The sequence below is a fragment of the Ruditapes philippinarum genome, unplaced genomic scaffold (assembly GCF_026571515.1).
Source record: "Ruditapes philippinarum isolate M1 unplaced genomic scaffold, ASM2657151v2 ctg2751_1_1_1_1, whole genome shotgun sequence".
NCBI lineage: Eukaryota > Metazoa > Mollusca > Bivalvia > Venerida > Veneridae > Ruditapes > Ruditapes philippinarum.
This window is the reverse complement of record NW_026864691.1, coordinates 21,744-34,337: the sequence shown is the minus strand read 5'-3', so window position 1 is coordinate 34,337 and position 12,594 is coordinate 21,744. Positions and strand designations below refer to the sequence as shown.

The 12,594-nt window shown below is 33.5% G+C and overlaps 2 protein-coding genes across 2 annotated transcripts; both read right to left on the bottom strand.

The window, feature by feature from the left end:
• Positions 1-287: 287 nt before the first annotated feature.
• On the bottom strand, positions 288-2,897 carry LOC132726515 (uncharacterized). The gene is made up of 2 exons (XM_060711843.1): positions 2,810-2,897; positions 288-2,557 (listed from the first exon to the last, which is right to left on the bottom strand). The coding sequence occupies exon 2, from the start codon at positions 2,544-2,546 to the stop codon at positions 1,533-1,535; it is 1,014 nt and encodes a 337-aa protein (XP_060567826.1). The 5' UTR covers positions 2,547-2,557; positions 2,810-2,897; the 3' UTR covers positions 288-1,532.
• Positions 2,898-10,117: 7,220 nt separating this feature from the next.
• LOC132726517 (uncharacterized) lies at positions 10,118-11,996 on the bottom strand. The gene is made up of 2 exons (XM_060711845.1): positions 11,864-11,996; positions 10,118-11,341 (listed from the first exon to the last, which is right to left on the bottom strand). The coding sequence occupies exon 2, from the start codon at positions 11,323-11,325 to the stop codon at positions 10,312-10,314; it is 1,014 nt and encodes a 337-aa protein (XP_060567828.1). The 5' UTR covers positions 11,326-11,341; positions 11,864-11,996; the 3' UTR covers positions 10,118-10,311.
• Positions 11,997-12,594: the final 598 nt, after the last annotated feature.

Sequence of the window (12,594 nt, the reverse complement as noted above, 5' to 3'; positions counted from 1 at the left end):
TAGCTATGACTGACAGTATGTGAATGGACATAATTTCAACGATGACATATATACACTTGTAGTTTTACTAAAAAGGACTTCGTAATATAAACTAAATATGTCCTGTCATTAGTTACTAGTAATCCCACTAGAATAACCAAGATCTTATGAACAGGAATTAAGCTTGAAAAAAAAAAAGAATTTTAAACTGTTCTAAGAAGTAGAAGTACAATTATACAAACCGTAGATTCAAAGTTTAATTGTGCATTTTATTTGTTCTTCTGTTGTAAAATCTTACAACAGAAACACTTGCAATGACAATGAGAAAGAAGAAATTCAAACCTTTACTTTTTAGATAAGTCAATCATGGAAATTTAGCTAATATAACAATATAATATAACTAATATAAACCTAATACTTTCTTCCTTTTAAAAAATGACCGTTTAAAATACCTCTAGTATGTATAACATTAATTTCGCTATAATCATAAACTTTAATAATAAGTGTGCAATGTTAACATAAAATGACCACTCTCCTCACAGTGAATTGATTGGCTACGCTCTGTAGCGAAGTAAAACGGGGACCGCTGCGTAGGATTTTGGAAGATTTTTCCTGGTATCTATGTATCACTTCGATTTTCAACCCAATTATAATGAATTCAGAACAAATGATAGCTTAAAATAGAAACATTTTGCGGTGAATATTATTTCCAAATGTTATGTCTTACAAAAGATGTTTCAATCAAATTATGTCTTATGTAATAACAATACTACAGTAATAAGCAAAGGATTTTAAGAGCATTTAAGTTTAGTTAATATTTATCTATAAAAAACGTTGTATATTAAACTGTTATGCATTTGTCATTGCTAATGAGTGTCTTTAAAATTAAATATAATATTTTATGAACCGTTTAGAGTGATTTAACTGACAGAGTATAACTAATATATAATTTGTTCAATAAATTTATGCAACAGAGAAAACCTTGAAACCTATATAAATGCTGTGTTCATCATTAACAGACGGTTATATTGACATATATCTAAGAAATGCAAACGCACATGATTTTTTTTAAACAAAAATCTAAAACAAATAATGTATCGGACATTTAATGTTAATTAATATAACGATGTAATCACTATTTCTCAGGAAAATCCTAAAATAAGGTTTTTATGTATTTACTTTGTAATATCTTTTAACCTTGAAAAAGGTTTTTTTTTTCCAAATGATAAGTATATATTTGGGGTCTTAAAATGACAAAGTTATTGCATTTGAATTATGCCTTATGTCTAAACATTTCTATAACAAAAACATACGTTTTGAACAGTATTAATAAAAAAATATCTTTATATTTATCCTTTCATGGTTAATTTTGTAACATTCATCCTACACCTTTGCATTTGAGTTAACCGTTCTTGTATTTACACAAAATGCACCTTTGCAATGGTTTCTAAATACACTGTTTTTGAATTAATCTTAGTTAACATGAGGTTAAGGTCTAAAACTATATATACTTTTTTGCAATCGGATTCAATTAAGATTAATACATTGCACAATTATTCATCTATCTCCGGAAGTACTTTATATTCAAAGTATTTCTGTTCGTATTTCATTCTGTGTAATACCCAGGGACCATATTTCTCAGGAACATGATCCTTGCCATCTTTCTCAAACATTGAGAGATAGTTGACACCTATATCTCCGTCAAAACGTGGACCAAGGAAAAATGGAACAGAGTATCTATCAACTCCAATATCTATAACACGGTGCCGAGTTGCCTTGAATCTTCCTCCCAGCATACGTGAGAATGTTACGCCAATATTCATCACAAGACTTCCTGGTCGCTTCATTACTTCTGCCCACTTGCCGTCGGACTGCATAATCTCCAAACCACCAAAATTAAACGGTGTAAGCAATGTCATAAAATCAGAATCCGCATGATCAGGTGTAGTGAGAATTTTCCCATCTTCTATAAATGCGGATTTGGGTGGTTCACAATCCCATGGGGGATAATGCAAAATTCGGAATGTTGAACATGGTTTATCTTCAAAAAGATTCATGAATGCATTTTCTGGAATTCCGAGACCTATGGCCGACAACCGAAGAATTTCCATGCATGTCTCATGCATCACCTCATACTGCTGCTGCAAAAACTTCTTGAAAGGAAAATTACCGTCTTCTTCTGGCCATGTTGATTTCTCATAAAACCAGTTTGAAGGCGACACCGACGTATCATCAGGTGGCACGTCCCTCGCAAATTCAAATGCTTCTTTCCTGCTAGGCTCTCCTTCAACAACTGGAAAGTAACCTCTGTAGAGGTTTTGATTTTCTGGATTCCATTGCTTTCTCATTACTTTCTTCTTGAATTCCATAGGTTTATTGAAAAACCATTGACAACAATCCCATAATCCTTTGTAATCAATGCCGTCCACATTGTCAACATAAGCGAATCCCACGTTTTCAAGGATGTCAACCACATTTTTGGCCGCAGCTTCACGATCTTCGCCAACTTTACTCATATCTATTATCGGTAACACTGTTTTACCTTGTCCAGATTGATTTGAAGACATCTTTGTCTTTTCTGAAAAAATAAGGTGATGTTAATCAATAATTTCATGTTGTTTATGGCATATTGTTTTTTTTCGTTTATACTTAAGTCAAAACAGTATTATATAAACAATATTATAAATCGAATGGTATGTCTTTAACTTCTAGAAAAAATCTTAATTAATGAATAGAAATATTAGTACTACTCCAGGATTGTTATAATGCTTAAAACATGTAATTCTTTTTTCAGAAATGATATTAAAGTAATAGACAATCGTTTACAAACCTCTTGTTATTATGATGGTTTTTCATGAAATTCAAGTACATTAATGGAAGATAAATTGTTTTGTTCAGTGAAACAAGTGCGATTAAATGTGCATTATCTACTGACTATCAGTTTGTTTAAACAAGCTGATACATAGGTATATGTAAAACCTACTTTTTGACACGTTTAATAATTTTCAATTATTTGACAATACCTTGCAAGTTTGTTAAATGTTATCACCTCACAATAATTGTCCAAGTGTGCTTTGTTAAAATAACAACTGAAATTATGTTTCTTTTCTTTTTAAAGACAGTTATTTTTAAATTGAAATATTCATCTATCAAACGTTTTAAAAATCATACAGGGGCCATTTTACGTACTTACGCTTAAAATGTGTGTTTGTTTAAACTTACATCTGATTTTTATTTTTTAATAACAATTGCGAACGTAAGATTTTTTTTTAGTTTTTTTTCGTAAAGTTACAGTAACAATCGTTGATTTAAAACTTACGTAAAAACACTGACATCATCTATAAATAATGTCTGAGAACGAAAGCGAGTCTTTTATAGATGGCCGTTAAAGCGGCTCTGGAAAAATACATGTTAAGTAAGGAATAGATCATGTGGCTTAATAGGCTTTTAAAAGTGACAATAAATTAATAACGAGTACGAATATGAAAGTCGTCTTTCTGCTTAAAGGCAAAAGTATTTTACTTTATACATTTAAAAAAAGATTGGTACCCCATACCCTCCTAAGTTGTGGTTGACCCTGACCAAAAGTATTATAAATTTGTTTTTAGTGTTTTATATTATTTTAACTTCAAACGCGTTGATGCTAAATGTTGATGCATTAAGTATATTATAAATGACATAATGATAACTTGAACTCAGTAAATTTCATTTGTTTGGTATCAAGTTAGTGAATACGGAATGGGAGAGTGTATAATTGTTAATATATTTCGTATTAAATGAACATCAAGATTATCTTTTTTAAATACTGTTTTTTTCAGTGAAATAAAGTAATGCTGAACTTTTTGTGCACATTAATTTAGCTTCACTGAAGCTACACTGTATGGTACACTTTTGTGCGTCAGATTATCGCTAGCAACAGCACGACAAAGCGCCAAACGTCGTGTTGTCGCACTGTCATCCTATCACTAACGACGCGTTGTCGTGCGGCGTGTTATCGCGATGTCACATTGCCGCTTGGCTCAAATCGGATGATTGGCTGTTAGTATATATATTAGCCAAGCGACAGGGCGACATGCTTCGCTAGCGACAGGACGACAAAACGACAGTGCGCCGTTTGGCGCTTCGTCCTGTTGTCGCTAACAAGCCGAAAATCATAGGTAACGATATAGATTTTGTTGTCGCTATCGCCAACGCAACGCGCAATTGAATAAAATCAGCAACCATATAATGACAACTATCTTTACTATCTTTTGTTTCTAAAAACATTCTTAATTTGATTCTAAATGTTGTTTTGTATAGTGAATTTGGACGATACCCTCTGTATATAGAAAGACATAAAAATTGTGATATATTTTCTAAGAATTAAACACCAGAAAGTCAATTTTGTACACTGTTTAAGATGACCTTAGAAAAGTTTTGGAAAGAAATAATGGTGTTAAAACTTGGTCATCGAAAGTTTGTTCAACTAATAAGTAAGATTACGGGTCTTAAACATTTTCACATCTGAATTGAGGCAAGATGTTGATAATCCATGTAGGTTATAGAGAATGATTATACAGCTAAATGTGTATGGTATGGTGTATTTGTATCGCATTTGTATACATGTATATTTGATATGTAAAGTAAATAATTGATAATATTATATTAACTCACGCTTTACTAAATGCATGCACGCTTTCTTGTATATGTGAATGACGATAAACCGATCTGTTCAAGTCAATTTTGTTTATGTTTTACTCGTAGCCGCTAAACGATTTGCGCCATCTTTTTTGGGCTGTTTTCCGAATAAAATAAAACTGTTAGAAAGCACACGGGTTTCATTACTTGTAAGCCTAAGGAATGAACTTAGAAAAGAAAAGAAACAGTTTTGGTTACGTGAATAAACAAAATATTTCACATTAAAGTTCTTTAATCACACAAAACAAACAAACGTCCTATAATATTTCCAAGATGGATAGCACGGGCTCTCTCGATATTTTCCTTTCTTTCGAGTAAAATTAAAATCAACAGAACCTGCCATGTGGTGGATGGCCGATTGTCTACAATGAACATGCAATATTCTTGTGTGTCCGGAGATGACCCTACTAGCTTAAAGTAAAGCTTTCTTGAATGTTTTGCAGTATATGATTTCAATGTTTTATAGAAGATGAATATGTCCGGAACGTCTCCCAATTGAAGAATTTTTAAAACCTCCATTGAAGAGTTACGAACCTTTTTAACGTAAAATTAAGAAACCAGAGGACATGATGGCCCCGAAACGCTTATCAGTAACAACTGTTTTTTATGTTAAAAATTATGTTTGAAATGAACTTGCCGAAAGGCAGAACAAGCCCCTCTAATTATATAGTTTCACGACTATTTTTCTCCATGATAAAAAAGGAACCTTCAACAAATGGCCAATGATCATTATATTGTTACTGTACATGTGGTCAATTCTCGCTTTCTTATTACTTTTTCATACTGGAGCCTTGTTGTTATATAAAAGATGATGAGAATACTACAGACAAAGTTTGGTGATCATCCATTAATTAGTTCAGTAAAAGAAAATGCTGAAATATTTTTTCTATTTGAGCTCTAAAGCCACTTAAAGGGGCAAATCACGCCAGAGCATCCCCTTTTGATACTTATCGCTCACCCTGAACCTTCGGTTTCTGTGAGCTAAAACCTTACGAACGTTTTGTGAACATACAAACGACTTCAATACGTAAGTTTAAACGTAAGCGTAAAGTTACAATGATACTTACAAAAATACATAAATAAATAAATAAATTAATTAACTACTATATAAATAAATAAATAAATAAATAAAAAACAAAATGTTAGAATAACTGGTCTCTGGTGAATAATGATATAATTTCAATTAATTCCCTTCATTAAATGTCCTTCAGGTATATTTGTGATAAAAGAGCAATTTAGATCGTCAAAAAGATTGTACTCTCAAAGATACGCTACAGGCAATATATTTCATGTATTGTTCAAAAACATGAAAAGCAAAATGAACTATTCGGATAAAAAAGAAAGTGAAAGAGATAATTATTTCTCTTTTTAATGACATGAGTATCAACACTTGCACTTTGGGGATTATATGAATAATGAATAGAAAAACGTTTTTCTCGTACTTATACTACAGTAAGCTGAATAAATATAAATAAACACCATAACAGATTAGGTATTGTGAAAGCTTTATATTATTTTTCAATTCTCTTAAGGATAAGTTGGCCTGAATTATTGCGTAGATTGCAACGATGAATAAATTCCGCTTTTTCGATTCATTTTAGTAACAGCGACATTATGCCAATACAATGGATATTGTGCGGGCACAATTGAAATATTGTGACATATGAGGGTTCATGTTTCTATATAATACAATTATAATCCAATTTCTAAAACAGTAATATAGGCATCATTTTATAGAGTTATTACCGAAGTATTTTACTACACATGAAACTGTCCAATCTGAGAATAAGTATTACCTATAGTAAACTTTCATTTAACACAACTGCTTATTTCTGCCATTGCGTGGAATGAATGTATTTCGCTAAGTCCATGTCCGTTTACAATGTTTATTTTTTTTATCGTTTCCGTATGCTTTTGTTAAACCTCGGCGATAATTTAATAGTCGGATTTGTATTACTATGCGGATCGTGATTCAGGTTCTCTTATTTATATTGCGCATGAGCATCGACTCAGCCCAGATTCCCTAACATACATAGTGCATGTTTATCTGCTTATCTCCGGTTCTTTATATGTACTGCGCATGAGCAACAGCACGGACATAATGACTGCACATGCGCGATATCGGCTCGGAACGCCAAAAGACAGTACTGAGCAGTCGTCTTCAAGATTTTCTTTGGAGTTATGTATTTTCATATTTTCTTGGACAATTATCTTTAAATACTAAATTTTAAGTACAATTTAACAATTTATAAATATCTCATTTCAATAATTTAAATCTTTAAGTGAATTTTGATGTACAGGTATATGAGACACCCCCCCAAAAAAATCAATCGTAGGACTCTTGTTCCTCATTTTGGAACATTACATTTGATAAATAATTCGATAAATATTAACATCGGTGAAAGTAAAATCTGCCCATTTTTGTAAACTAAAGGACACTCGTGCTTTAATTGCTGTATTTAATCTATACAACTTCTTTTCATTGAGTGTTTTTGCTTGAATGGTGAAATGATGGTATTTTACAAACAAAACTCCAATAAATCAATACTTAGTTTTCATGTTCAATTTTGCTTAAGCCGGTGGACGGTTGTTTGCACTTGACAGTATCTTTCATGAACAGGCTCAATCAAATCGAGCCTGCAACACTTTTAATTTTGCAGTTTTGGACTTTCTTCAGGGAGTCACTTTTTCTATTTTACACCAAAGTTGTATCATTGCATACATATTTAGAATCATTCAGTGAATTACTGAATACAAAATTTTTAGGTCACCTTAGGTTGATAATTTCATTTAAGGACATGAACGGTGACATGTCCGGGTTCCGTACTCTCAAAGCCTGGAAGGGCCGATAGACCCTCATTAAGCCGAGAATGATACATACTCTATTTTGCCGAGGTACTTAAACTGGCGCTGTCTGAAAGGGAAATATAAGAACTTTGATCTTATTTGTGGATGGCCTTACTACACGTTAGAGGGAGAGATCTTGGGATAATTCTTTACTGCCTACTGGAGCAGGCGCCCCATCTGTTACAACCTTGCGAACTGAAATTATTTAGCTCACTGAGAAAAGTATGAAACAAGCAGTACGCGATTTCCAAAACAGCAAACATTGGTGAATATGTCACAAGCAAGAGTATGATGCCGTTTCTAAGCAGACCTAGGAAAAGTCTACTAATGTTAAAAGATGTGGAAATATCTGGGAAAAACTGAACCATTGGGAGCATTTAAAACCAGCCTTTCGTGAGAATGGACTTTTTATAGGTACTTTTAAGTTGGAACACAGTCAGAAATTCCCAGGTTAATACAACAGAAACAATAGTACAGTATCTTCCCAGGCTTATACACACCTACAAGTAGAGGCACCTCTGACAAAATATTATTTACAAGATCAACAAGGAAAGGCGACGTTAAATGAACGTTCATTCAAAGTTGCTTTTGTAAATCGCGTGTCCGATAAAGGTAGCAGCAATTGTAAATCTAACGCGGACACGATTCTTGCAAGCAGCTCTATCGAGTGTGTTTCAGTTGAGAACTTACCTCAAGTAATTGCACCTTTTATGTCGTCGCCTTCTCACAACGTACCACGAGCCTTTAACTATTTAATTTACAAAAGAAAAACAAACTGCTTGCAACAAAATACTACTCCCAAAAGCTATCACAGGTATTTTTTTTTATAATCTGCGTAAACAAAGAAAACAAACAGGAGGATAATCCTGAAAAGGAAGCACGTAAACGCCAAAGAGAGGAACGCAAGGAGCGACAGGAACAGCTGAAACAAAGGAAGAAGGATTAAGACGAAAATAAATTAGAAAGAAAATTAAGCTCTTGAAATCTCTTTTGCTTATGGTGGAATTGCTGATTTAGAAACACATACTTTTTATCAGGCATTTGAAGGGGACTCCGAAAATTAACTAAATGTCACAAATACCCACGCTCGATTCACACAGCTAGTGTGAATACAACTGATTTGCATTCTTTGCCTGAATGTGAAATAAAGTTCTTGCCCTTTCCTAAGTAAAAGATTTTAGTTTTCAACTTGTGGCACATGTAGCCCAATAAATATTTGACCAAGAGTCGTAAGATTGACCAGTGGAGTGGTGTGGAGAAACCCGTGTCGTCCCATGGAAACATTTCTAGTTAGTCTTCGTAACATTAGTGTACAACCAAGCAGCAACAAATATTTTGATTGTTGATATGACGTTTTGCTTTTCATTTAAAGTCCCACATCAGCGTTGTTTGTGCTGTGTGGAGGCTATAAAAAGTCGGTCCGTATATTCAATCAGAGTAGTTATATTTCCGATCCTTAAATATCGTTTAGCACGACATTATTTTTGTGCTTGTGGTAATTTTGTTATTTCTATTTGCTATTTTCTTGTTGGGTGGTTCCAGTATTCCTCACCTGAATACTGTTGAATCACCCTTAGGATATGTGGCCTGCTTTTTATATTTGTCTTTTGACATCTTATCTGTGATAATTATGCAGGCTTCAATACCTCTGATCCCTTTTCAAAATTCCATTTTATTTAGTTCCGCCCATTGTTTTCTCGTTTAGGGCAAGCGCATTTTTTACTTGGGGACCATATGCCGCTTTTCATGAAATGGCACTTACGTATCACATTGAAGGTTCCATGATGACAAGAAAATCCCAAGGTGCACAAATACACATGCTGACCACCATTCTTGTAAACCTTCACGCCTTTAGTCAAATACGTTTTGACTTACGTTAGATACAAGTTGAAAATTGCAAATTTTTACTAAGTCAAGGGCAATAACTCTTAAAATACTGAAAATATCCACACGAAAATACCTAGGTGCACAACTACACTAATGAGCAACATTATTGTAAGGTTTTATGACTCTAAGTCAAATATTCTTTAGTTACGTACAACACAAGTTGAAAATTGCAAATTTTTACTAAGTCAAGGGCAATAACTCTAAAAATACTAAATATATCCACACAAAAATCCCCAGGTGCACAACTTGACAAGCTTATCAACATTCCTGTAAGGTTTCATGACTCTAGATCAAATACATTTTAGTTACGTGCAACACAAGTTGAAAATTGCAAATGTTTACTAAGTCAAGAGCAATAACACTAAAAATACTAAAAATATCCCCACGAAAATACCAAGGTGCACAACTACACATGCTGATCAACATTCCTAGAAGGTTTCATGACTCTAGGTCAATTACGTTGTTAGTTTCGTGCGACACAAAAAGAGAACGGACAGACGGATGGACGGACGGACAAGGGTAAATCTAAATGCCCCCCGCCCTTTAGTGGTGGCACAAACATTATTATGATAAGTAAAAATGTATGCCGTTGGTTTGGGTTTCCTCACATTTTAGTCATAATCAATGAATTTTTAAACTGTGTGTCAGCACAGATGGATAGGAAATATATCTATATTCCACATGACATAAGTTTTAAGATAGAAATCAAATACACACAACACTGTAATATTTGGTCACCCATTTATGTCGAATTTCAGTTTGTTCTGTGAGAAATCTTATTCATTGTCACTTGCATATTCTCTTCCCTTTATGATTCATATCGGATGATTGTTTGCTGGTTATTAGTAACTCTGATACAGTGTACGTTTCTTAAACATTTTACATGTTCTTTAACACAATCGGTAATACTAAAATTTAACATTATTCGTCTATCTCCGGAAGAACTTTGTATTCAAAGTATTTCTGCTCATGTTTCATTCTATGCAATAACCATGGACCAAATCTCTCGGGAATGTGATGTTCGCCGCCTTCCTTATACATAGAAAGATAGTTGACACCTATATCTCCGTCAAAACGTGGACCAAGGAAAAATGGAACAGAATATCTATCAACTCCAATATCTATAACACGGTGCCGAGTTGCCTTGAATCTTCCTCCTAACATACGCGAGAATGTTACACCAATATTCATCACAAGACTTCCTGGTCGCTTCATTACTTCTGCCCACTTGCCGTCGGACTGCATTATCTCCAAACCACCGAAATTAAACGGTGTAAGCAATGTCATAAAGTCAGAATCCATATGTTCTGGTGTTGTGAGAACTTTCCCATTCTCTATAAATGCGTTCTTTGGTGGCTCGCCTTTCCAAGGAGGATAATGTAAAAGTCGAAATGTTGAACATGGTTTATCTTCAAAAAGATTCATGAATGCATTTTCTGGAATTCCGAGTCCTATGGCCGACAACCGAAGAATTTCCATGCATGTCTCATGCATCACCTCATACTGCTGCTGCAAAAACTTCTTGAAAGGAAAATCACCGTCTTCTTCTGGCCATGTTGATTTCTCATAAAACCAGTTTGAAGGCGACACTGACGTATCATTAGGTGGCACGTCCCTCGCAAATTCAAATGCTTCTTTCCTGCTAGGCTCTCCTTCAACAACTGGAAAGTAACCTCTGTAAAGGTTTTGGTTTTCTGGATTCCATTGCTTTCTCATTACTTTTTTCTTGAATTCCATAGGTTTATTGAAAAACCATTGACAACAATCCCATAATCCTTTGTAATCAATGCCGTCTACATTGTCAACATAAGCGAATCCAACGTTTTCAAGAATGTCAACCACATTTTTGGCCGCAGCTTCACGATCTTCACTGACCTTTTTCATATCTATGATCGGTAACACTGTTTTACCGATTTCAGACTGGTTTGAAGACATCTTGACTTGATGTATTCTGTAAATGAGGATAAGCTACTTAATATAATGGTTAAATAACGGTAAACAATGATAAAGTCATACTCACACAATTTGATACACTGGTGCGTGAATATATCCATAAATTAAATAGTCATTACTATATCGACTCATGCCCATGCTTTGCATTGTGCCCTGTCCTGTTTTTGTTTGGTGTCATCCTTGGCTCCTTGCCACTGGCTCTTGATACTGGGTCGGATGGGGGTTGCGTTCATTGAACGCCGCCTTTTCTTGTTGATTTTGTTTATCATATTTCATTATTGCACCAATTGACTTAATGCACATACGATTGATAAAAAACTTCGTCTCTGAAAATCGTGTTATTGCAATGCGTTTTGAACATTTTCATCTGAACAGTATATAAAGATAAATTATAAATACAAGTCATGAAAAACACTATATAGTATTTATATTGACTGAAACTACAATTAAATGTATGACACTAATTCTTTATTAAACATTATTAATTACTTTACAAATATTTACTAAAGAAAAAACTTACAGATCTGTTAGGAGAGTGACGTTTATATGACCAATGTATGTACATTTTCAAAAATAAATTGTTTGCTTATTGATAATGGTATCTGAAAATAAAAAGAATTATCAAACGACCAACAGTTATCAGCCTGTTCAAATAGATTATAAACATTTATTTGATCACAAATGCACAGGTGAGACTCAAAAGTTAAATACATTAATTACTGATGTGATCTCTTTACACCCGTATGGCTCGAATGTGCTATTCCTTTTATTATCTGTTCACATCAATATTGACAAAATCGGGAGTTTAAAATATTTATATAAAAGCGAACTGATTTCACAGCGGTAGAGAGTGTTATCGCGTCGCCGGTTTAGTTACCCTGTTTTAAACCTAGAAAATATACAAACGTGCCAAAATTGTTAAACATGTGGCGAATAAAATTCAGATTTTGAAATATTCTAAGAAAAACAAAATGTTATGAAAATTCAATTTCAGCTGTAAAAACATTTAAATAATTAAAATTAGACAATGTCATGATAAAAGGTTTATAAATGTAAAATGAACCCTCACATCGTCAAACAATAAAATATGTAGGAAGAAAATAATTTAATAAAAGTGTTTGCGTTTGCAAACATTCATACCCTAAGCTTAGAAACATTTTCATAATCTGAATACTCTAACCACTATGTACTATGACACGTCGTTTAATATTTTTCTATGATACTATACCATATCACTAGTTGCACGTCATT

Coding starts and splice junctions, on each gene's coding strand:
- LOC132726515 (XM_060711843.1), bottom strand. CDS start 2,546: ATGTCTTCAAATCAATCTGGACAAGGTAAAACAGTGTTACCGATAATA.
- LOC132726517 (XM_060711845.1), bottom strand. CDS start 11,325: ATGTCTTCAAACCAGTCTGAAATCGGTAAAACAGTGTTACCGATCATA.